The following is a 25438-nucleotide window of genomic DNA, read 5'->3' on the forward strand; positions in this document are numbered from 1 at the left end:
GCCCCTTCCTCTCTGGCTCTGTTCCCCTGCTCTGCTTCCTGGCTGTGTCCTTCCGCCATGATGGTCCTGCCTTGGAACAGCTGACCATGGACTGAATCCCTTGGAACCATGAGCCACATTAAACCTCTCTTCCTTAGAGTTGTGGGTGTTGGGTTTGTGCCCAGCAATGGGAAAGTTGACTGATACAGTGAACTTGATCAGTAGAATGCCTCTGATCTAAACCAGTAGTTCAGATCATAAAGGAACAGAAGGAAACCCACCATGCCTCCACGCAGGCAGCCGTGCGGGGCTGTTTCCATCAGGAGCCTGGTTTCAACATCCAGCCCAGGCACAAGGAAGCCTAGGCTTTGGCTCGTACCTGTGCAGCCATCTCAGATCTCTGAACCGAAGCTCCCTGCATGGCAGTATTTAACTGGTGGTGAGAATCAGCAAGTGGAGGAAGCAGGTGTCCTGTCCTGGTCCCTTCCTGCCTTCAGAGCCTGACCAATTCAACAAGTGGCTCCGTTCGTCCCCTTAGGGCACGGGGTGCCCGAGCATCTGAGCCCTGCCCCTGGAACAGCACACTGCGGGAAAGGCTGCAGGTGCCACCTCTGTAGCAACATTGCTGAGCCCGGCCTGGCTCCCTCACTGACAGGGACAAGGACAGTGGCCTTGGGTTTAAATCCCCTCCCAACTCCCCCCTCTGCTGCATTATCTGAATGAATCTCTAGGACTAGGAGAAGGCACTGCCCACCCTCCTGGGGACAGGGCTGGGCTGTCCCCTGATGTGGGGTGTGCGGTGTACAGAGGGCTGGGGGCTCGGTCCAGGCTGGGGTTACTTCACCTAGTGCAGCAAAAGCGGAGCACTGTGGGGTCCAGGTGAGAGATAAGTCAACTTGGCTCTGTGCTCAATTGTGTCTGCCTTCCAGATGAATCCTTTGGGATTTTAAAATTATTTATTTGTTTACTTACTTTACTGAGGTTTGAACCTAGAGCCTTTACACTGAACCTTTTTTTTTTGTATCAGGATCTTGCGCTGGCAAGGTAGGCGGTGGAACCACTGAGCTAAATCCCCGGCCCCATGAGCCTTTTTAATTTTTTACTTTGAGGCAGGATCTCACTAAATCACTAGGTTGCCCAGGCTGGGCTCGAACCTTCGACCCTCCCAAGGTGTTGGGGTTATAGGCGTGCGCCACCACACCCAGTTTAAAATCCTTCAGGTTTTTTGGTATGATGTGCATGGTCCCAAAGCTGTCTCCTTTCTGCTTTTTATTGTCTCATTTTCCTGGCCTTTGGAAGACAAGCGCAGTTAAGGGTAGACAAGAAAACGAACTGTTCAGCAGCCGTCAACCTGGTGACTGTCTTCACCTTCAGAATGCACCCCCATCTCCCACCTGGTTAAGTGCTTCAGAGTCCTCGTCTTCCCTCTTGTGGTGACTCCTGTTATTACATCCAGGGCCGGGGTTAAGAAAATTGGAAAAACCACTTTCACCTGTCTAGCAGGCTTGTTTAAATAAAAATATACTTTGGGTGGATTTCAAAGACACCCAAGAGAGACAAAACATCCTACATGGGCCACTGCACAGTCCTGGGGGTCACCAACGTGTATGCTGAGGCCGACTCCCTTACCCGTGGGCATGGAGGTGGGTCCCTGCCTCTGTCCCCAGGAGCATGAGGGGCACAGAGCCAGCTGGGAAGAGCAGGCCTGGAGCCAGGCCCCTGGATTCCAGCCATGTCAAGGCCAGGGAAAGCTGGGCTCGGGGCTCCCCCGGGTCCATGCATCAGGCACAGCCAGGCCAGGCCCGGGGAGCCCCATGATGTCCACCGCCGCACCAGAGGCCGGGAGCCTGGAGGAGTCAGGGAGGCAGCGCCGGGGCTGCATCAGCGCTGGGCACCTCTGGCCCTTTGCAGACACCGACTCCTCCCTCACCACGGTGTGAGCTTTGCCCGAGAACTCGCCTCCGGGGCCTCGCAGCCCCATCTTCCAGGTGGACGCACTGAGTCCTGTGTTAGTTTTCTGGTGCTGTAACAGAAAGACCCCACATAATCAGCTTCTACATAAGAGGTTGCTTGGGCTCAGTTTTACCAGTTCCAGGCCCTGACTGGCTTCCAGGATGTGGAGCTGCAGCTCACCATGGGGAGAGAGAGAAACTGGGGTCCCATGGTCCCCTTTGAGGACGTGCACCCCAGGGACCAGAGACCCCAGTGGCACCACCCTGGAGAGCAAGGCTGCAACCCATGGGTTTCGGGGGGACATGTGGGGTCCGACGTGTGACGAGCTTTCAGATTGTCTCGGCTGCCAGCTCAGCCCTCTCCTGTGACCGTGGATTCCTGCTGTTTCTTCCTGAAATGCACCGGATCCTCACGAGGCTGGAAACCCGGTCTCAGGGGCTCAGCGAGGAGGTCAGCAGGGAGAGAACAGAATCGCTTCACAGGAACGAGTCTGTTCCACGAGATTAAAGTCCTGGAGACTGCAGCATGACAACCTGAATGTTGTCACACTACTGAGCTGTGCTCTTTAGAAATTAGATGGGCTTGGTGGCACATGCCCATAATCAAGAGGCTGAGGCAGGAGGATCACCTCAAATTTGAGACCAGCCTGGGCTACAGTGAGCTCAAGGCCAGACTGAACTACATAGTGAGAGTCTGTGTCAAAAAAACAAAACAAAGCCAAACAGGCCCCCTCAAAAAGGGGCACAGTGGTAAATTTTATGCTGGCTTTTTTTTTTTTTGCACACTTCAAAAATAGCAGTAGGTATGTGAAATTTTGAAGTGAGTGTGATTCGCACGTGCACCTGGCCTCTGAGAGCTATAGTTGTAGGAAATGCATGGGAGGCGCTGAGGAGAAGCAGCTCTGCTGCCCTAAAGCTCTGGCTTCGCGCTGAGCTGACTCGTCTGCCCTACGCAGTGTGCTTATGTCGCCTGTGCCATTGTTTGGGGGCTGTGACTGCGGTGGCCATTGGTGTGGCCAGGGACAGCTGGACGAGTCTGGGGCCTGCTGACCACCTCCAGCACACTTGCCTTTCCTCTTGGCCACTGGAGGTTTAAGTCCCTCCTTTCCTTTCCTTTCCTTTCCTTTCCTTTCCTATCCTTTCCAGTCCCCCTAAGATCCCCCAACTTGTGGAAGCCTGCTGTGTGCCACGCACAACTCCCCAGGCCAGTGTACTCAAGCCCAGTCTGGGTGGTGGTGGCACAGGGGCCGCTGCCTGATGTCGCGGAGAGCAGATGGGGAGTGGTGGGGGACGAATCCAAGGACACAGGGTGCGGGGCCGCAAGGCCAGCAGCGAGGCCGAGGGCTGAGGGCCAGGCCAAGCCGGCGGCCACAGCAGTATGTGGAAAAACAGAAAGAGGAGGAGGCCCACACCGTACCCTGACAGCGCCCCAGACTGGCAGGGACCCCAAGTCTTTGTGGGAGGAAATGGGAGAGACGAGAAGCGACTGTCCCTGGTGCGGGGCTCAGGGCTATGGCCCTCAGGGACCTGTTCTCAGGACACCCATCCCCTTCCCTCCTCGCAGGCTGCTCCGGCCTTGGAGCCCATGGCACCTGTCCTTCCACCTGTCCCGAGCCCCTGCCACCAGGAGAAACCCTCCCTCCCCTGGATCCTCCTGGGGGCGGCCCCACCGCCCCACGCTAGCATCAAGCAGAGACTTCCGCAGTTTATTTTCAGGAATTGTTTAGGATTTCAGCAATGTGGACTGATGGAGTACATGTGGGGTCACCACCGGAAATGGAAATGTGGTTCTTGTCCCCACCCTGGGTCTCCTGAGGGTGAACCGCCGGGGCCAGGAGCGGTGACACATGCCTGTCATCCCAGCACTTGGGGAGGCTGAGGCAGGAAGATCGCTAGTGTGAGTCCAGCCTGGACAACTTAGCAAAATTCTTTTCAGAATAAAAAATATAAAAAGGCCTCAGGGTGCCTCAGGGAAATGGCCCGGGATTCGATCTTCAGTAGCACAAAACAAGAACAAAAACGGCAGGGCTCTCCCTGGGCTGCTCAGCAGTGGCTCTGCGTCCCAGCCCAGCCCTGGTAGCAGTAGCAGTGGCAGTGGCAGTGCCTGGGCCGGGCGCGTCCTGCACTGTGAGCCGGGCGGGTGGCCCCTGGGGGTCACCACAGCCTGCCTTCACCAGCGCAGATGCAGATGGTGGACAGGGTGAGGCCCTAAGCGAGGGTGCGGGTGGGGGGACCTGTCTGGGCCCAAGCGGGCCAGGCCCAGAGCCAGCTGTGCCCTGCTCGGGGTGGGGGGGTCCCGGCCACGCCCCCAGTGGCCCCTCCAGCCAGGCCCCACCTCCTCACAGCGCACAGCGACCTCATCCCTGGGGGAACCCACTGATGCGCACAGTGCCCCTGCCACACAGAGGCAGGAGACTTCGGGACCTGCTAGAGCCAGTCTGCAGCAGGCTCCCCCAGCAAGACTGCACGCCGGCCCTTGGATGCACCAAGGCAAGGCTGAAGCACCGTTCTCCCCGCCTCTCTGCCTTTCCCTGCTCTCCAGAGCCCCCCACAAGACATCTGTTACCATCACGACCGTCCTGGGCAGCGGTGGCCCCGGCTCCTGTCGCTGGCAGCAGTGGGCGCCTGGGGAACCGGAAGCTCCATTCTCGGGGACACACGAGGTTGGTGTCGGGCCTGCTGCTGGGAAGCATCGGGGGCACTGGGAGGGACACTGAGCTCACCTTTCTCAGTCCCCAGGGCTCTGCAGACCTCTGAGGGCGTAACTGAAATTTCTCGCTGCAGTCAGGGGAGAGAAACATCATCCCAGCACTGCTGTCTGTGAGAATGTGGTCCCTCAGCGTCAGGTTCATGATAGCCGATCACAGCACACACCTGATTGCTCTTAGCGTAGCTGAGGAGCTCCACGAACTCTTGGCAATAAGCCATGCTGACACTCCTGATCGGGTACGCCTGGTGTGGAGTCCCCGCGGGTACCAGCTAGGTGCTCCTTTCACTTGATGGGATGATGCTGGAAACTATATAGGAGTGATGGATGTTTAAATTAAAAGTTGAAAAAATTGATTGCAGTAAACCATCCGTTGCCATGAATCCCCCTCAAAATCCTTCCCCTCACTTTGAACACTCGTCCTACCGTTCTTGGCGCTTTCTGCAGCAGCTCTGGAGTCCTCTTTCCCGAGGGCCTGTATGACGTGTGATCAGAGACACACTGAACACTGCTGCCAAGCACCATCCAGCAGAAAGGCAGCTCATAAGAACATGATGCTGCACCCTCATCTACCTTGTCCACCAGATCCAGCACCGTGCGACTTCTGGCTCCTCCCCAGAGTCCCAGTGGCCATGAAAGGGAAATGTTTTGAATCAGTTCAGGAGATCGAGGCAGCCAGGACAGCCCAACCAAAGACAGAAAAGGGGACTCCAAAGCTGCTGCAGGAAGGGGCAAGGACGACGGAATGAGGGTGCTGGAAGTGAAGGGGAGCGTTGAGGGTATTCCTGGCGACGTGCCCTTTACTGTAATTTGTACCTTTCAACTTCAGCATTCACCAAATTTTTGATCACACTTCATAAACGATCTTGCTGTCAACATGGTGCCATCGCTGGCCCTGGCGGAGGCCATGAGAGCCGCCCCGTCATGAGCTGCTCTGTTCCAGGGTGGCTCCTCGGCCACGGGCCCCTACAATCTGAGGACGTTTCCATGCTGTGGCTGGAGACAGCTGCTTCGTTCTGCAGAGGACCCCGCCAAGGCCCCACTCCTGGGGGTCCTCACCTCAGGGGCCCCCACCGGAGCCGCCGGGCCCCCGCAGGCCACCACCCAGCCAGCTCTCCTCGGGGGGCCGCCTTCTGGTCTCCCCACCGTTCCCAGGAGGTAGGGTGACCCCTTCTCACCTGACACGGCCCCAAGTGCTGGGAGGTCACAGCGCCACCTCGGGCTGAGTCGTCAGCGCCCCAGGCCGCGAGGCCCTGCTGTTTTCAGATTGGCCAGTGCTGCCGACGGAGGCCGTCTTCTGTGTCCACAGGGATGGGCACAGCCTGGCACGGGAGGGGCTCGGGGAGATGAGATTTGACCATGAGAGTCCTCAGCTTAGCTGGGCCTAGTGGTGTTCTCCTGCAATTGCAGCACTCAGGGGACCAAACCAAGAGGGTTGCAAGTTCAAGCCCAGCCTGGCGACACTTCCTAACTGAGCGAGCCCTAGTCTCCAGATAAGAAATAACATAGAGCTGCAGCTGCAGCTAAGTGTGAAGGCCCTGGGCTCAGTCCCTGGTACTGAAAAACAAAGACACAGAGACCCCTGCACTTCCTCCAGGGTTTGCGCTCTGGTGTGAGGAGTCTTGCCCCGGGGTAGTATCTTAGTCACTTTCCTCACTGCTGAGACAAAACACCTGACACCCATGGCTTAAAGGGGGAGAGGTGTATGTTGGCTCACGGTTTCTGTCCATAGTCTGCCAGTGCCAAAGCAGAAATGGCCTAGTGTAGGGAAGCTGCTCACATCACGGAGCCCTGGAGGCAGAGAGAGATGGGAGGAGGGAGGTGAACCCTCGGGCCGTGCCCCCAGGGGCCTCCTTTTCGTCCCAGGCCCAGCTCCAGCTGCGAGCCGCCTGGTCCTGTCTCCTTCCAAGAGCCCACCTCTAAGTGCAGGAGGCCTTCTGAAACATTCTTGGTCCAAACCGTGACAGTCGTGCTGCCCGCTGCTAACTGTCCAGAACCCCGTGCCTCCCTTGCAGCAGCTTTTGACAAGTAAGGTCCATGAGAGCCTTTCACGGGAGCAGCGGACACCGTCTTTCAGATCCACGCATTCAGTGTGGAGGAAAAATGTGTGTTTGCTCTGATTTCTGTAGCTGCATTTCTGCTGATCCCAAGTCACCCGCGGGCTGCCGGCCCCAGCCTGCGGTTCTGACTCAGCAGGCCCGGGTGTCCTGGCACCCACGGGTGCTGGTGCTGCTGGCCAGGGCTCAGATGGAGGGCCAACGAGGATGCCTTCCCTCAGTTTCTCACTCTGCTTCTCCCGCAGCCCTGCCCGGCTGCTCACTCCAACCCCTGTCCCTCCTGGTGACGCGTCTGGGACCCCGTCAGACACCCTGAACCCCGAAGTCTCTGCCTGCCCCCACAGCTCGCTGGGCCCCCTGCCTGGCACCGCCCGCACCCCCAGCCTGCCCGGGTCCCCATCTGGTCCCCAGAGGCCCTGCCGCCTGACTCCGTGTCCTCCTGCGGCCGTCCTCGTTCGAGACCCTGACAATGCCGCGCACCCCGCTGCCTGCTGCTCTCCAGACACGGATGCCCGGGCTGCTCCGGCTCTGGGATTCCGAGTCCACCTGGCTTCCCGAGCGGCTCTTCGCCTGCTGGTGGATTTCGGGGACAGTGTGGGGGCCGAAGTCAGGCTCTGCAGCATGACTGCGGCCACCGAGGTGACTGCTTTCCACCAGTACGGGAAAGGTACGGCGCCACAGGAAGGCGGGCAGGAAGACGGGGCCTGGGGGCAGGAAGGCGGGGCCTGGGGGCAGGAGGTTCTGGGCGGGAAGGAGGGCGGCGTGGAAGAACAACAGTGCACACCTTTAACCAAGGAAAGAGGCGTTGTGCTGGGCCCTTGTCACTGCTGAGAAAATGGGTCTTTTAGTATAAGTTGCAAATATCTTTTTATCGGTTTGTAATTTGTGTTTTGGTTTTGCTTATGGATTTTTTTTTTTTCCATGTGGAAATTTTGATTTTTTTCACCTTTTCCTTTCTGGGTTCCGAGCCTTTCCTGATAGTTAGAACTGTGTCCCTTGTCCAAGGTTTATAAGCAGTTCTCTCGTGGTATCTTGTCGTGTTTTTGTACTTCCATTGTGTGCATTTAGCTGTGTAGTACATTTGAAGCTTTCTTCTCATGGGAATTTCATTTGAATTGTGCTTGATTTATAAATTAATTGCTGCTGGGTGTTTACATTTGGGAACTTCCCTTCGGAAGGATGTGCCCTGCCCTGTCAGTCTTGCCTTGTGTGTTTAGAAACATTTTTAACTTTCTTCACGTGGGACTTACATAGTTCTTTTATGACAGTTTATTCGGGGCTGTTATAAATAGAATATCCTCTTCCATTTTATCTTAAATTGGTCCTCACTGACATCTAGAAAAGCTGTTGATATTTGCTTTTCTTTCTGAGACCCCTCCATGTTACTGAGTCCTTGCATTGTTTACCGTTATCCTCTCAGATTCCTTTAGTATTTTTCTCAGCTACATAAATATATTGTTTGCAAATGGTGACCTAGCAGCCTCTCTTGTGAATTACATTGGCCGGGACTCCCTGACACTGCTAGTGGGACTAGCAGATGACAGTGGGCATATTCATCTTCACACCCTTCTATTATTTTTCCATTAAACTTGACATTGAAGTGGGTGTGATGGCGCACACCTGTGTTCCCGGCACTCCGAGAGGCTGAGGCAGGAGGACTGAAAGTAGGAGCCCAGCCCAGGCAACTACAGACTCAGCAGGCCTTTGTAGCTTAGTACAAAGGTCCTGGATTCAATCCCCAGTATTGCAAAACCAAAACATACCAGATTTGCAGCAAATATAATTTATCCTGTAAGAATGCTTTTATCTTTTCCTTTTTTACTTAGGCCCCCTTTTTGTTTAAATTAAGAGCTGTTGAATTTATCAGATTCTCAGCCTCTGTGGAACTGGCCTTATGCTCTTCTTATTCTTCACTATACACGTCACAAGCTGCATTAACCAACATCTTAATGTAGAATCAGCGTTGAGTCCCTAGGTGGAGGGAACACTTGATTTGCATCATCTTCATCTTCATCATCTTCATCATCATCTTCATCATCATCATCATCATCATCATCATTATTTTTATTTGGTTTTTGGAGACAGGGTCTTGCTATGTAGCCCAGGCTGGCCTGGAACTCATGGCAATCCTCCTGCCTCAGCCTCTTGAATGCTGGGATTACAGGCATGTACCACCACACCTGGCTACTGTACTTTTGAATCTGGCCCTGGACTGAATGTTCCAGCATTGTGCTCATGACTTTCCTCTACTCACAGACGGGACCTCTCTGCAAGTCCCTGGCTTTGGTGCAACAGTTTGGAATTTTTGGCATCACTGTTATGTGGTGGTTTTTAAAATTTTTTGTCCTGAAAGAGTTTAAACAGCATTAGAAATAATTATTTTCTTCTAAAGAATTTCCTTTTCAGCCCTCCAGGAGGGGAGCTCACTGTCACTTCCCTTCTGTCATCTGTGACATCTGTTTCTCCTGGAGTCACTTCTTTTAGGTTATGCATTTAGAAAACCATTGTCTCAGTGGGCGTGGTGGTGCATGCCTCTAATCCCAACACTTGGGAGGCTGAGGCAGGAGGATCACTGTGATTTCCAGACTACCCTGGACTACATAGTGAGACCCTATCTCAGAGAGAGAGAGAGAGAGAGAGAGAGAGAGAGAGAGAGAGAGAGAGAGAGAGATTATCTCTTTAATCCATGTTTTCAAATTAACTTGTATAGAGGCCAACAAAGTAGGGCTTTATCATCCTTCAGTTTTCAGTAATATCTGATTATTTCCTTTTACTTTTTTATTTTATTCTTTCTCCTCTTGTTTTTTGATTAAGCTGAGTGAATTTTCATTCATTTCTTTAAAGAACATTATTTCTTTCAAAGCTTATTTTGATTTGCGGTTGTGTTTATTCTATATTTTCCCTAGTTTATTAATTCCCACTTTGATCTTTATTTTCTTCTCCCGCCTTTGTAACTATTGTACTTTCCTTGTTTTCCATTTTGAGCTGGATGCTGAACTTGAACCTTTCCACTCATGGTCTTTTCTGCGTTCTGGGTCTATTGGTAATTTCTGTTCCTAATGTAGCATGATAAGCAATTTTTTTCTGTACTATTTTGAGCCAGAAAGTCACATGAAAGTCCTTTTGTGTGGATGGGAAAACAGGGTGAGATTTTGAGGCCATTTATTTTTGTGATCTGCCATAATCACTCTTTGATAGATCCTATTTGGCTGCTTACTAAGTGCCTTCCTTTCTCCCTCCCTCCCTCCCTCTGCCTCTGTCTCTGTCTCTGTCTCTGTCTCTCTCTCTCTCTCTGTCTCGCTCCCTCTTTCTCACCTGGCTATGGGATAATAATATGTATTTCCATCCTGTGAATATTTATTTCCTACTGTACAAAGCTGGCTCCATCATTCTCAGGCACCGGTGAAAAATATTCAGTGCTCCTTACTTACAAAACAAAACAAAAAGGCCCTTTATGTTTTCAGAATCGAGGAGCAGCTCATTAAGCCTCACACAGCCCTGTGCGCACCCACGAAATGGGCTTGCTGCTGCTGGGGATGAGAAACCCCTGGCCTCACCACCCTTCTGTGGCCGACCCAAGGAGCTGGCCATCCTGCTCTTTGACAATTCATGATGCCCATTCTCTCTGTGTTCCAGAGGGCGTCTACGCACTCCGAGCGGCTATTCTTGGGCACCAGGGACCGCAAGTGGAGCTTGGGCCTTACTATGTGGCCGTGACCCATGGGCACGTGTCTGTGCTCATGAACACCAGCAGCACCCACCAGAATGAAGTCCTCACCTTTGCAGGCTCCCACCCAGGGCAGAAAGGTAAGGGCCCTGTCCGAGTCTGAGTGACGGGGCCTGAGCAGGATACACAGCCCGGCGGCCTCCCGCTCTGCCTCGGCAGCAGCATCCAGGTTACCACAGCCTGAATTCCACACGACTTGCACCATGTCTTCTCCTGCGTGCAGAAAAGTTCTCGCTCAGTGTTGAGCTCACAGAGGTGAAGGCACATGAGGTCCTGACCTCGTGTATTTGTCACCTAGTGAAGGGGCTAAGATGGGCTCTGCACCTGGCAAAGCCGCGAACGCATTGCAAAGGCATGGACTGTCCGCCACTGGGTAAAAGCACTGACAGGAATCTTAATGGGGATTCTGGGCAAAGCCCCCCTTTCCCAACCTGTCTGCTTTCAGAGTCCGGGCTCCACACTTTGAAATGTGTTGGTATTCAAAGCAGGAAAGTTTTTTAACTTTGCTATATGTTTTTAAATATGGAGGCGTGTTGCCTGTGCAAATCGAGCTGGTTTTAAGGCTTCTTTGTCTTGCTGTGCCTTTTCTCGCTGCAGGCACTGGGGTGACGCACCGCTTCCCCTGGCTGGCTTCCTGTAATGTGTCCTTCCTCTCTCGGGCCCGAGCGGGGCACAGCCAGGCCTGGCACAGCGTGACAGTGTGGTACCAGATGCAGCGTACGTCTCTGCTCTGCTCCTGCCCCAGGCCCTGAGCAGGTGGGGTGTCATGCTGAGACGCTGGGTGGACCCCGCCCTTCGCCTGCACCAGCCTGCTCTTCCCTCTCTCCCAAAGCCGTGTCCATCTACACAAATGGAACTGTGTTTGCTGAAGACGCAGACATCACCTTTGTGGCTGTCACCAAGGAAACCACAGCCCTGGAGTTCACCTGGCACTTTGGAGACGGCCCCCCAGTGAGGACGACTTCCAGAAGCATCAGGAGACGGCTCGGCGCCCCCCAGTGGTCGGTGGACGAGGGCGTCACCACGCAGGGCCAGGGGAGGAGGGTGATCCTGCTGCCCCGGGTGATGCCCAGGGCTTCCTGCTCACTGTCATGTGCCACCAGGCACTTCTGTGAATTGAGCTCAAGCTTAAGAATTCAAGCAAGAGGTGTGGGACGCAGTGGTGCACACCTGTAATCCCAGCACCCTAGGAAGCTGAGGCAGGACGATCACAAGAGTCTTAGTGAGACCTTTCTAGAATTAAAAAAAAAAGACCTGAAGGAAGAGGGACTGGTTGGCTTCTCCTCAGTGGGGCCCTGGAATCAGGCACCCAGGTTCCCATCCATGCCATCTCAGCTGTGGGGTACAGGACACCTCCTCCTGTGGAGGAGGATGCTGGGCCGCCCCTGCCAGGAGCAGGAACCGAGGGGCAAGTGGGAGCCCTTTAGCGTCGCTGCCCCTTGTGGCCAGGGAGGTGACAATCCCTGGGGACGGGACTGTTCCTAGGATCTGCCCCTGCTACCCTGCTCCTCGCTGGGCTGGTGAGGTCCCTGCAGCTGTGCTGTCCCACACACGTCCTTCCTGTCCCAGGTACTGGGTGACAGTGGCCGCTTCCGGCACGATGGGCAGCGTGGTCTCTGCACCCCACGTGCTCAGGGTGCAGCGGCGGGTCCGGGCCAATCGGCTTGTCTCGGCCCCCACGGCTCTGGTGAACACCAGCGTGGCCTTCGAGTGCAGGATCAATTTTGGCACCGACGTGGCCTTCCTGTGGGACTTTGGGGACGGCACCGTCCACCCGGGCAGCAGCTCCACCAGCCACATCTACAGCAGGTGAGCGAGGCGAGGCAGGGGAGCTCCGGGGGTGGCACAGATGTTAGCCAGGACGCTGGAGCTGTGGCTCTCGGGGACCTTGCAGCTGGGCACAGGCCAGGAGGAGAGTGGTGCCCGCCCAGGGGCTTCCTCCACGGTGGGACACGGGTGTGGGGAGGCCTGTGCTTCAGGAGCGGAGACCCACACAGGCATTCACACTGGAGTGAAGGGGGAGTGCAGTGTGGGAGGCCGCAGGCGGCAGGGTCACAGGGAGTTGGTGGCAGAGACCACAGCCCAGGTGAGCCAAAGGGAGGGGTCCCCAGGGGCCGTGAGAGGCCTGGGAGGCCACCGAGGCGGGCGATGAGCGCGAGGTCCCAGATGGGCCACAGGGCTCAGGTCAGAATGAAGAGTGAGCGCTGGTCTTTGATTTGGCTTTGTGAGCATTATGGAGACTCAGTCACACATCCCTTGGAGACCGGGGTGCACGCTGAGAAGTGCACCCCACGATCTGTCGCCGTGGCCAGGTGGTGTGGGGCAGCCGTATGCTGTGGCCCTGGATGCCCTCGGAATGGACAGGCAGGTGGCTGAGCCTCTGTGGCAGCGGGCAGGCGGCCTCGCGGTGAACTTTCCCTTTGCAAGTTGTCGGAGCAGAGGCCGATAAAGGAGAGCATGACAGTGAGGAGAGACAGTGACACGGTCGCTTGCTAGGGGCCTCAGGTATTTGTCCTGTACGTGGCTCTGCGTGCTACAGTTTTACACAGCTGGAGTCCCAGTGGTTGTGTCTACACTGGCGTGCATTGCACTGCTCCGTACAGCAGCTCTGGCGTCGCTAGACACGGGCATGGCTCTGCTCTGTTACAGTCTTGGGGACTAAAATGCCATCATGCGGCTGACAGCGACACCATATAGCGTCCCAGCTGGCTCTGTCAAGAGCTCCTTAGCCTTGCCCCGAGGGGTTGCCGGCCCGGGGGAAGCCAGACTCAAACATCTCCAGGTCAGGAGCTCGGGCAGTGCAGGCAGCCAGGCCCATTGCTGGGCTCAGGGCTCCCAGGTCCTGAGCGGGCTGAGACCTCCCGTGGTGTCCAGGTGTCGAGGTCGTGAGGGCCGGGCACAGAGGGGCTCAGCCTGGGATGGCCCGGTGCCCTGTGTGAGGTGTCCAGACCACAGGGCTGCAGAGGACGCAGCTCCCTCCGGGGCGGGTTCCACGGTGACGCCCAGGGCTCACCAGGGTCAGGACTTCTTGGTTGAAAGCCGAGTCTGGTGCAGAGGGACTGAGAAAGGGTGGCTGGTGGCTTGTCACAGACGCCTGTTCCCAGGGGCTCCAGGAGCCCGTCCGGCTGCCTGGAAAGCACAGGGCACGTTGGGCGCCAGCTCTAGCGTCTGCCCTGGGCTCTCGCAGGTCCCTGCCTTTGTTCCAGAAGCTCTAGATGGCAGGTGCTCCTCCTGTCCTTGGAAGCTCCAGAGCGTTCCCTCCCTGTGGAGCTGTGTCTCGAATCCCAAAGTCCTGAAGGACGGCCCATGTTGTGCCACCTGCCAAGTCCGTACATTTCCTTAGCAGAAGAGGGCCTGCCAGCTTGGCTGCCACTGGGCCCCCACCTTCCAGGTGGGCTTGGGCCGGGCGGGGCGCTGCCCTGCTCTCCTGAGCCTGCTGAACCCCTGGGGTTGTCGGGACGCCCGGCCCCTGGAGCAGAGACTTGAGCAGGTTCTGGGGAGCCTCAGGTGCGGGTCAGGAGCCCCCCACAAAAGGAAACCATTGAGGCCTTGTGGCTGGGCTGTGTCTGGGCTGTGGCTGCCCCGAGCCGTGCCTATGGCCCCGGTGTATTGTCAGGTGTGGGTGACATCAATCTGGGCTTGGCCTTGTGGGGCGGGCAGCTGCTCCACTGACGGGACAGCCAGTGGCCCCTTGAGATCTCCTGTGGCCCTTGCCTCCTCTGTCCCTGCCCCTGGGCTGGCTGCCACCAAATACCATAGAGACACACATCTCAGACGTTATGAACACAGAACAAGACCCCTGATGGGGCGACCCCAGTCCCTCTGTGGCTGCCGTGCAGGGAGGGCGAGTTCACCGTGCATGTCCTGGCCTTCAACAACGTCAGCTCTGCCTCCCTGAGGAAACAGCTTTTCGTTGTGCACCAGCCCTGCCAGCCGCCTCCTGTGAAGAACATGGGGCCTGGGAAGGTCCAGGTAGGACGGGACCGGATTGGGAAGGCAAGACAGACGGGGCTGTGTGGCCTGAGTCGGAGCCTGGGAGCCGCGCCTGGCCTGCTCAGGGCGGGAGGCTCGGTGGCGTGGACAAGGCCTTTGCTCACTCACTGTGCTGCGGCTCTGGTGTCAGCACCTTCCCTTTAAGGAGCTCGGGTTCCTCTTTTCTTTCCTTTTTTTTGTTTTTTTTTTGCGGCACAAGAACTGCAGTGTTTTTCAGGAGAAAGGAAAGTTTCACATCATTGTTGAGTGCCAACTATAGGTTACAAAAAGATTGCTATTTTCTTTGTTTCTTTTTTTTTCTTTCTAAAGTTTCTTGGTTTCTTTGCGGTCCTGGGTGGGAAGCACCATTTTCTTCTGGGGCAAAGGTGCTTGGGTGGCCCACAGGACGGAGCCTGTGCCTGGGCCTGGGACGGGGCCTTCTGGGAAGAGGTCAGACATGGTGATGCTGCGGGTGGGTGAGTCCCCCACGAGACCCTGCTGTCTTCCTGGCCTGGGGGCCCTCAGACCGAAAGTGGAGGGGTTGCAGGAGGTTCAGCCCGGGGTCCCATCCCGGGAGAACACAGCCAGTCGAGGAGACACTTGGTGACTCACCTGTCACCTGACGTGACGTCCTCCCTGTCCACCCCAGGTGTGGCGGGCTCAGCCCCTGAGGCTGGGGGTGACGTTTGAAGCTGCCGTCCTCTGTGACATCTCCCGGGGCCTCGCTTACACCTGGAGCCTCGAAGACACTGAAGGGTCCCCTGTCGCCCTGCCTGCTGCCGTCGACACCCACAGACAGAGCCTCATGCTGCCAGCCTACGCGCTGGACAGTGGGGAGTACACGGCCACCGCCAAGGTTAGCGTGGGGACCGGGCAGGCCGGGGTCACGAGGAACCAGGGCTTCCACCAGCCCGGGCGAGTGTGCCTGTGTGCGTGTGCGTGTGTGTGTGTGTGTGTGTGTGAGTGTGAGAGAGAGAGAGTGTGCACGCGCGCGCGAGCACCCATGGAGTCAGCTTTTAAGAGAAGCCTTCAGTTCTCCCGAGGGAACAGATCAGGGCCAACACTGGTCAGTGTCCCAAACCCATCCTGTGGCTCCAGTGAGCACCCACCTGGAGGAAGCCCTCTGCCGGTCCCTGCTGGGTGTCCATCCCTTGAGGATTTGCCTCTGTGTTGGGGTCGTGGGCCCCAGAACAGCCTGGGGCGTCCAGCAGAGGCCAGGGGCACATGTGAGGGGTCACTGTGACCCCAGACCCGGGTGTCTTGGTTGTCGGTCGGTGCCCAGTGCAGCTTGGCTGGGAAATGGTGGAAATTTGTGGGTTAGGAAAGGGAGATCACTTTTTTTTCCTAGTACCGGGGATTGAACTCAGGGCCTTGCACTTGCAAGGCAGGTGCGGTGCCACTGAGCTAAATCCCTGGCCCTAGGGAGGTCACCTTCAAGAGGGCCCCTAAAAAGACTGTGTTTGCCGGCACAGAAAATATGGGACAGTGGTTGGTGAGGGGTCCTGAGCGGGCCCCACAGGCCGGCCAAGGGGTTGCCTGGGACCAGGGCAGGGACCCAGTGTCTCCACCGTGGAGGACAGTGCGTGTGACCCACAGCAAGACCTCAGCTCCCAAGGGGCCGGACCCACAGCAGCCAGGCCCTGCACCTGTGCTGGGGGAGTGGACAGAGCCCTCACTGCACCCCGTGACCTCACAGGCCCTCCAAGCAGGGGTGTAGAGGGTGTCTTGGGTGGCGGGGACCAGTGTGTGTCCTGGGGCCCCAGCTAAGGACCAGAGACATTGGAGCAAGGCTGTGAGGCTGCAGGAGAGGCGGACAGGAAGCCGCTCCTGTTCCCAGGGAGAGCCCAGCACCTCCTGCCTTGTGCAGGAGGAGAGAGTAGGGGAACGGGGAGGGGAGGGGAGGGAGGGGGAGGGAAGGGATCTGGGGGAGGGGAGGGGAGGCAGACAGCCCTGCCCTGGGAGCATTAGCATATGTGGCTCTGGTCCACCTGCTGGGTCAAAGAGTTGCATCTACCCAGGGCCTGATGGGGTAGGGGAGTTGTGCCGGGTTCCCATCTTGAACGAGGAGGGAGAGGGCTGGACAGGAGTGTGGTGTCGGGTGTCTCTGGACAGCACCACAAGGATTCACACCACTCATTTTATTTAAGATTAATTTAAAGTAGAGGAATTGTTTAATCAGCGGGGTTTTTTTCTTTGCAGTACCAGGACCTTTGCACTGACCTACATCCCTGGCACTTTACTCATTTTTAATTTGAGACAGGGTCTTGCTGTGTCACTCAGTTGCCCAGGCTGGGCTCCACCATGCCATCCTCCTGCCTCAGCCTCCCAGAGTGGTAGAATCACAGGCCTGCACCACCGTGCCCGGCTAAGCATCACCATTCCTTAGGGCTCTTCCTGACCTGGATGTCAGGAGGAAAGGGGCTGCCAGTGTGGGCACGGGGTTCCCGTCCCTCTGCCAGCTTCCCCAGTCTGTAGGCATGGAGGCAGAGAGGGAGGGGGGTGGCTAATAAGCCTGGCGGAGTGAGGGTCCAGGCCAGGCCTGAGCGCCTCCTAGCCCACCGCCTTTGGCACATTCCCGACACCCTCACCCTGGTGTGAGTGGAGTTTTGATCCTTCGGTCATTCTTTCACCTCTGGTCCTAACCAGGACACTGGCCAGCAGGGAGCCATGTGCTTCTGTAAGGGGAAAACCCAGACTGGCAGCCGGGTGTGGTGGTGCACGCCTGTAACCCCAGCACTCGGGGAGGCTGACACAGGAGGAGGGCAACTTAGCCATGTAGGTAGACCCTGTCTCAACGAGAAAATATTAAACAGTAGATGGGGATGCAGCTCAGTGCAAAGGCCCTGGGTCCAAGCTCCAGGACTTGAAAAAGAAAAAAAAATCCAAACTGAGTCTCATGTCCCTGGCACAAGTGCTAGACTGTATTTTTTCAAACTGCATCAAGACCACATTGAATCCCTTATTTACAAAGTGTTTCATGATTCCTAAATTTAAAAGTATTTGTCTTAAATTTCATGCACATGTCTTTGAGTCCATGGTATGTTTAGGTGTTAGAAGGAATTGGGTTAAAGAAAAGGATCCAAAGAGACGCCAAGACTGGGAAATGGACTGCTGGGGTTGGAGGACTGAAATCCGAGGCGCCGCCCGGGGCTCTCCTGCCCGGGAACTATGAGGGACTCTGACTGTGGTCACTTATTCTGACACCTGCACCCGGCTCGCTGGGACCAAGAACGCATGCAGCCCCTCCTAGTGCAGCGTGGACAGGCCTGGTGAGCGGGGCCCCCCGAGTGACGCTGTCCTTGTCCCTCAGGTGCGGATCCAGGGCACCATGGTGCACAGCAACTACTCCGTGGGTGTGGAAGTGCTTGCCCGGGTGCCTGTCGCCGTCATCTCGGAGGGCACCCACCTCTTTGTGCCCAGGGCTGCCCGGGAGCCCGTCGTCCTCAGGGGGACACAGTCCTTTGACCCCGACCACCCTGGGGCTGTGCTCAGGTGAGGCCTGAGCTGCGGAGCTCTGGGTGGGAGCTGCTCCAGGACTCTGCCAGCGTAGTTTACCACGTTCCCACGGGGCTGCGCTGCGTGCATGCACACCATGGTTCAGAGTGAGACACGGGTGATGGGCCTGTCGTGAGCAGGTTAAAGACGTGAAAGTACCAGAGACCCCTGCAGTTGGTTCCAGTCTCCTGCCCAGGATACAACACAGGCCTGAGGAAAGAAACTGAAAGACAGAACTAAGATCGAGAAACCGGGGCCAGGACGACCAATGCCAGTACAGCCCACAAAGGCGCTGGCCAGTCCCAGGCACTGACTTACTGGCAATCATTTGGGGTAAAGGGGAGCTACATGCAAGGGCAGGAATGCATGAGAGGATGCGCAGTCGTGCGGTTTCTATGGAAATTAATGTAAACAAGGCTTGTAAAGGACAAGACAGAGCATTCTCAAATTAGGAACAGAATAGACAAAATATATGGTTTTAATTAGAACGTTTCCTTCTACTAAGAAGGCTTTAGGTTCAGAAATGGACTTTGGGTGCGAGTTACTCTGACCTCGGCACATAGGCTTTGGCCAGCCTCATTTCTCAAAGCAAGCCAATTGTGGGGTTCACTCTTACAGCCTGCTTTGGGCATAATAAATATTACAGTCTCCTGCACATCAGCTTTCATAAGTTGCACTGTTTCATTTAGGATCAAATTATAAGGTAATTTAGGAAGGGGGGCTAAAATGTAAATAGCTTTTTTGGAGAGTGTTTGAAGCATGATTTGGGGCTGGGTGTGGTGGCACGCTGTCATCCCAGCACTCCTAGAGGCTGAGGCAGGAGGATTGCCAAGTTCAAGTCCAGCTGGGGCAACATAGTGACTTAGTGAGAGTCTGTCTCAAAAAAAAAAAAAAGGATTCAGAGCACAGCACTGAGTTCAGCCCCAGAGCTTCTGCACATCTGTGATTCAGAATGTGAGTGTAGCTGCTGCCTTTTGCAAGGTCTTGGGGTTTGGAGGACAGGGTGGCACCCCGGTCCCCCCGGGGCCCACCCCTGTCTGTGTTGGTCCACTGTGCCCTGCACCCCTTCCTGGGCTTCCCCCAAGCCTCCCTCAGCTTCCCCTTCCCCACCTGGCACCATCTCCACAGCCGCTTGGAAAGGTTATGTGACCATGGGCGCTGGAGCAGGACCCTCGAGGGGCAGGGACAGGGCTGCCCTACTGTGCTCCTGCCCTGCAGGGAGTGTGGATGTCCTGTGTGTGGACCTGGACTCCTCAGCCTGAGGGGAGGCCGGGTGGAGGAGGGCCACTCCCCCAGGCGCCCCACATGCACCTCCGTCCTCATTTGGGCCGCTGTGCTGTTGCTATCTGTGATGCAGAATGGTTTCAGGGTGACACAGGGCACTGGTGGAGGGCCCAGGGGATGTGGCTGTGTGACTGGGAGGGGACAGAGGTGTGGTCAGAGAGGCCGCCCTGTGCCGGACCGAGGAGCGGCTTCAGGGCCACCTTGGGGCTCGGGCGGGGCCAGCGCAGGGCAGTCACCCAAGTGTCCAAATCACGCATCGGGGAACGGGGCAGCATCCCCCACCTGCCTGTCCCCACCCCGGCTTCTCCAACAGCTACCACTGGACCTGCACGGCGGCCCGCTCCCCTGGGAGGCCCTGCTTCGATGACACTGGCCCAAACCAGCCGGACACCAGGGCCTCCATCTTCTCCTTCGCAGTGGAGCGGCTCAGCACATGCTGCGACCAGTTCCTCCTGACGCTGACGGTGGCCAGCAGGGGCCAGTACTCTTCAGAGGCTCAGGTGTTCCTGTCCACTCGCCAGGACCCAGGCTTCAGGTATGGTGCAGGCAGCCACCGAAGGCGCTGGGCACAGGCCCAGTGCGGGCGGGCGGGGTGATGGTGGCCTGGCCTCGCTGACCTGGAGCTCGGGCTGTGTCCTATGTGCTGCCCTTGGTCACGTGGCATGTGCCCGTCAGTCCGCTGTACCATCGCTGTTGAATTCACAGAGCCAGGCCACTGCCCAGCACAAATGGATGCGGCCGGAGACCCCTCACCGTGTCCTAAAATAAACCCATTTGTCTTCCAGATTCCTGCACATCTCCTGGCTCAGCTTTAAAGACGTTTACGTCAACTGGAACGAAGAGCTTTCTCTCCGCGCTGTGTGTGATGACTGTGGGGAGACACTGAGCCTCTCTTACTCCTGGGAGCTCTTCTGGGTCAACGCCACAGAAAAGAGCAGCATTGAAGGTACAGACGCTGCCAGCTTTGCTGCACCCTGCCTCCCCGACAGTGCAGGCTCGTCCCGAGCGGCTGAGATGCTGTGCACTGGGGACACCTGTGACATTGCCTGGGAGTTGAGGGCCCCATGCTGCTCCTCCTCCTGTGTGCTGGGAAGGCTGCGGTGACGCTCAGCCAGGCAGCTCCAGGGGTCAAAGCCATGACAAGCGCCTGGTGTCACCCTCCTGGGCAGAGACGTGTGCCCTGGCACTGGAACCGTTTGTGCTCTGTGCCCCAGCTTCCTGGCCTCAGTGTGGCGGTGGCTTCCTGTGTGCTAATGAGTTTAGCTGCCACCCAGGGAGCTGGGAAGGAGAAACAGGCAGAGCTGGAGGGTGGAGACCTGCATCCCCGCCCATGCCAACTCCGGAGAGGAGGTGAGCTCACCAGTCAGGCCTCTGTCCTGCGGGTTTCAGCAAGACCTGAAAGGGCAGGGTGTGGAGATCTTGGGGACCCAGGGTCCCCGGAATGCAGATGCTTCCACCCCCTATCCTCACGTCTCCCTGCCGGCTCCTCTGCCTTTGTCTTAAGCCAGGGAGTCTGCATGCTTCCCTCTGGGAGTCCCCAGCACACGCCTCAGACCTCTGGAGGCAATCGATCGATCGGTCGATTGATCCTGCAAACCCTGAATTGTAGCTGAGGGCACCGCGGTGCAGCAAATCCACCTGGGCTGGTGACTGGCTTCGGAAGTAGGGACCCAGCCCACCCTGGGGACCCGATGCCACCTCCAGGAGGGCAGAGCGAGAATTGCATGGACTTGGGAACCGATTGCTTGCTGGTGGGGACAGAGAAATCCCGCACCCTGGAGTCCCAGAGGGGGTCTGGGGTGCGATCAGAGTAGAAGCTGGCTTGCCTTGTCTCTCCACCTGGCCCTGGCAGCTGTGCCCGAGCAGGCCCAGGCAGGCCTGGCTCTGACCCCTGCTCCCTCTGTGATCCAGCTTCCCTGGGGAAAGATGGGATCCTGTCAGCCCCAAAGTCCAGTGGGGGTGCACCGAATGTGAGGACACTTTATTCAAGCCCAAACGAGGATGGCCTCTCAGAGAGAAAATGCAAATTCTAGTTGCCTAGAGGGGAATGAGTTTTGTTTTTTTTTATATAATTAAAAAAATTTGTTTGAGACAAGACCTTGCAATGTAGTTCTGGCTGGGCTTGAACTCACTGTGTAGCCCAGGTTGGCCTGGATCTCATGGCGACCCTCCTGCCTCAGCCTCCCAAGTGCTGGGATTACAGGCAGGCACCACAGGCCCGGCCCGAGCGCTTGTGGAGAAAGTGTCAGAGTGAGGCAGTGGTCGTGTTGCACTGGCTGTGACCTGGAGGTGCCCATTCGGGGCCGAGTGCACCCCATTCCGTGAGTGCAGCCACCTGAGCCCTGCGGGCCAGGCCCCCAGGCCCAGGTCCCAGATGCTTGCTTTTCCTCAACCAAAGAGCAGAGGGCCAGTGTTGCACACATAGCCGCGGTGAAGCTGCTGAGGCTGCATCACAGCTGCCCTGAGTGTGTCCTGCCTGCCTCGTTCTTCCTCCGCTCTGGACCCTTGGCCATAAATTTCTAACAGTGACTAATACAACTGCTGTGGGAGTCCTTTTCAGGCCGGGAACCAGGAGTAGAAGTTCCATGTACCCCAGTCACCTATGGGGCACACGTGAGTGACCGTGCTGGGCTCTTTGGTATTGCAGACCCGACCCAGGCGCGCTCTACCACGGAGCTGCATCCCAGCTCTTTTTCTCATTTTGAGACAGCGTCTCGCTAAGTTGCCCGGGTGAGACTGGAACTTGAGATTTTCCTGCCTCAGCCTCCCTGAATGCTGGGATGACCAGCGTGCACCACCACGCCCTCCGAGGGCTCTCGGAGCCTGCAGGGAGCCAATTCAGGGGCGAGGAGGAACAGCTGTGAACCCCTTCCCCACGCACAAATGTTTGTTGGCCCCATGCTACCGTCTGAAATCCCCCAGGCCTCTGCTGCAGCACAGTGTGTTATTATTTAAACTGTGGACTTAGAAAGTGAGCGCTTCCTGTCTGTGTCTGGGACTCTAATGTGTCGCCACGTGTCTCAGTTCCCCTTTGCAGCACTGTGCAGCTGCTGGGTGTTGCAGCTCTCAGGGCCTTTTGGGAGTCACCAGAGTCAGCCCTGTCAGCCATGGAGCCCAGTGAGGAGCTTCCGGTTGGGACACCCACACCGCTCCCATGGGGGACCCCACCTGAAGCCCTGCACCACACCGTCCTGGGGTCCTCAGCGAGTGGCCGCTGGATTCCTGCTGCCAGTGACACCACGGCCCCAGGGGAGGCTGTGGAGGACCAGCCACGGGGCCCAGAGCCTGTGGCCCAGGCTGAGGGAGCCCCGCCAACCATGAGCCCCTCTTCGAGAAGCCAGCCTCAGCCCAGCTCCCCCCCTGCCCTGGATGGTGAGAGCCACCACACGAATCCCTCTCACTGGGCCCAGGATGGAGCAGCCCTGGGGGCTGGGACTGAAACCTCACTCGGGGACCCCGAACGAGACAGAGCCACGTCCCTGCCCTCCGTGCCATGTGGATTCCACTGGGACCCACGATCCTGTCTCCTGCAGACTTCGAAGACTATTACGGCAACATCCAAGAAGCAGAGCCGGCGGGAGGACGACAGCCAGGTGACCCCGCTTCTGCAGTGCCTCTGCCCAGGCCCCTGTACCCAGCTCCCCCAGCTCTTCCTGGAAGTCCCAGAGTCAGAGGGAGATGCAGACTCCTGTGCCGCGTGCCTGCCGGGGCTCCCCACCTCCCTTCTGTAACCTGTTCTCCAAGCCCCACGGTGGCCTCAGCCCCCATGTCCTCTCACGTCTCTCCCCACTCCGTTTCCCCTCTCTGAAGCCCCCATCTTCCGATGGCCCCACTGCCCCACACACCCGCTCCTGCCTGCGAGAAGGCCCGGCGCCTGCCTAATCGTGCACAGGGTCTGGGGAGAGCTCCGTGTCGGGGTCGTGCACAGCGCCTGGCTCGTGAGGGTCCGTGAGGGCTGGCGAGGGCCAGGAGGGTCAGGGCCGCATCTCCCGGGGGAACAGCCTCCATGGGTGACTTGTCCGTCCACAGAGAAGACAGGCAAGGGCTGAGCTGTCAGCCCCTCTCCCTGGTGACAGAGCTGTGGGCTGGCTAGACAGCCGGACGGCGGGTGGGGCACAGACGGTGCAGACCGAGCTCGCTGGCCTCCTAGGGCTCGGGGGCCTCTCCAGCCCATCGCCTCCTGTCCGTCCTGGGCCCCGCTGTCCCGCTCTGCTGCGGGATGCTAGGGGCGCCAGGAGGACACGTGGCACAGGCAGGAGGATGACATTGAGTCCATTCCCTCCAGGTCCTGGGGTCGGGGGCCGCCCACCACGCAGGGAAGTCAGGAGGGCTCAGGGCGGCGGCAGGCGCCTCGGATGAGCTGAGGGGACAAGTCCCTGGGCTCCGGCCCCTGTGGCGCTGGCCCTGTGATGATTAAGCAGAGGGTCATCACCTCCCAGTGTGGCTGTCAGAGGGCCCCGCCTCTGGACCAGAGTTGGCACCTCAAGATCTGGTCTTGGCTGGACCACCGCTCTCTTTAGAACTTGGCTCAGCAGGGAGTGGCGCACGCCTGCAATCCCAGCACTCTGGGAGGCTGAGGCAGGAGGGTGGCAAGTTTGGGCGCAGCCTGAGCAGCTTGGCAGCCTAGCAAGCCTGTCTCAGAAATGATGCGGAGAAGGGCTGGGTATGCAGCTTAGAGCAAGACCTGGCTTTGAGCCCCAGTACCACCAATTAAAAATAGGCCAACCTAAGGGAGGTGGTCTCTCCTTCACCAGAGAAGCATTTTCTTGTTGTTCCTATTTTTTGTTTATTTTTAGGATATCAAAACCTCGTAATTCACAGGAAAGCCTTCTAATTGGCAGTACACAGATCTGCGTCAGGGCCGGTCTGCTCCGGGGCGAGCTGGGTTGGTCATATGGGGCGGGAAAGAGCGGCCCCCCCTTAGAGTCTCCCTAACGTGGCTCCTCCTGCAGGATTTGCTCTACTTCAGCAACATTGTGTCCCCTTCCATGACCTCAGTCGAAGTCTTCAGCTGGCCTTGACCTGGCTCCACCCCACTGTCACTTCCCTCCCAGACCTCGTCTGGCCTCTGTCTCTGCCCACAACCATTTCCCGAAGGGTGGCCCAGCACTTCCTGACCACGGGTCCCCTCCTCAGTGTCCCCTGGGGCCCTGGGGCTTCCCACAACCCCTGCGCCTCTCAGCCTCACCCCCACCCCATCCTGTCCTGTCCCGTCCCTTCCCCTCCCTCCCTCTGGTGACCCTGCAGGGCACTCGCTCCTTCTGCACACGCAGCCCCAGACTCACTGGGCTTCCTCTCACATTTCTGACTCCCTCCATAGGATGATCGCAAGGACTCCCAGGTCACAAGGACTCTGTGATCCACCACTCAGATCTGGACCTAGATGATCAGAATAAATATCTGTGGGAAGAAGGGGCAGGGAGGGAGGAGTATTAGATCAGGAATTATGTAAAAACAAAGGACACTTTCCCTCCCTGTGTTATGGAGAACCCTGTCTTTTCAGGGCTCCTTTATTATTTTGTTTATTTATGACTGAGCATAGCTGACACAAGCTCCCCTCACACCCAACACTCGAATGCACTGTGGAATGACTGCCATGACCAACATTAACGCCAGCTCACAAACTTGCAGCGAAGGTTCACTTCTTCTGCAGAGAAACGTTGCTAACAGCACAAGCGCTGCTCTTAGGAAGAAGCGTGTGCAGAGCTCGGCAGCCCCCCCAGGGCCGATGGGACCAGTTACACAGGCAGCATCCTCATTTCCCCCTCCGGGCATTAATGCTTTTTTTTTTTTTTTGGTACAGGGGATTGAACTCAGGACCTTGCACTTGCGAGGCAGTCATTGGCACCACTGAGCTAAACCCCTGGCCCCATTAACACATTTTTGAAAATAAAAAGTTGGCAGTGCCGGGTGTACTGTTCGGTAACCACTGTTTCCTTTCACAGAGAACAGTGGGAGCCTCCTCATCGCTGCCGGCATCTCTTTTCTTCATCATCTTTAGTACATGAAGATGCTGTTTTAGATGTGCAATATCCAGCACTTGTAGAAATAGTTAGTTATGAACGTCAGGACTGAGTCGCTTGTGCTTAGAAGTGATCGGGACTTTTGGAATTTATGCTTCATCCGCACATGTTTGCAGCATGTGGCAGCTGCAGTCCTGGGGCAGCAGGCACCTGCGGGGACCCAGCTTAATCGTGTTTGTTTCCCTTTCCCCTCCCTGCTTCCCTTCCCCTTCCCATTTCCGCAAAGTCCCTGCCCCTGTTTC

General features: G+C 57.1%; 1 protein-coding gene across 1 annotated transcript in view; it reads left to right on the forward strand.

Annotated features, from left to right (window-relative positions):
* Positions 1–5383: 5383 nt before the first annotated feature.
* Positions 5384–25438, forward strand: part of Pkd1l1 (polycystin 1 like 1, transient receptor potential channel interacting) — a 75081-nt gene continuing 55026 nt past the window's right edge. Inside the window, 16 exon segments of the mRNA XM_087196528.1 lie at positions 5384–5443; positions 5582–5796; positions 6505–6666; positions 6941–7362; positions 10332–10502; positions 11020–11139; positions 11255–11423; positions 11992–12231; positions 14262–14394; positions 15044–15250; positions 17705–17886; positions 19487–19708; positions 19959–20273; positions 22211–22545; positions 22611–22951; positions 23203–23281. Of these exon segments, the coding sequence (XP_087052654.1) occupies positions 5384–5443; positions 5582–5796; positions 6505–6666; positions 6941–7362; positions 10332–10502; positions 11020–11139; positions 11255–11423; positions 11992–12231; positions 14262–14394; positions 15044–15250; positions 17705–17886; positions 19487–19708; positions 19959–20273; positions 22211–22545; positions 22611–22951; positions 23203–23281 (3373 nt within the window).

Source organism: Heterocephalus glaber, unplaced genomic scaffold (genome assembly GCF_053883595.1).
Source record: "Heterocephalus glaber isolate CG9 unplaced genomic scaffold, H.glaber_assembly_v1.0 deba00001610, whole genome shotgun sequence".
Lineage (NCBI taxonomy): Eukaryota > Metazoa > Chordata > Mammalia > Rodentia > Bathyergidae > Heterocephalus > Heterocephalus glaber.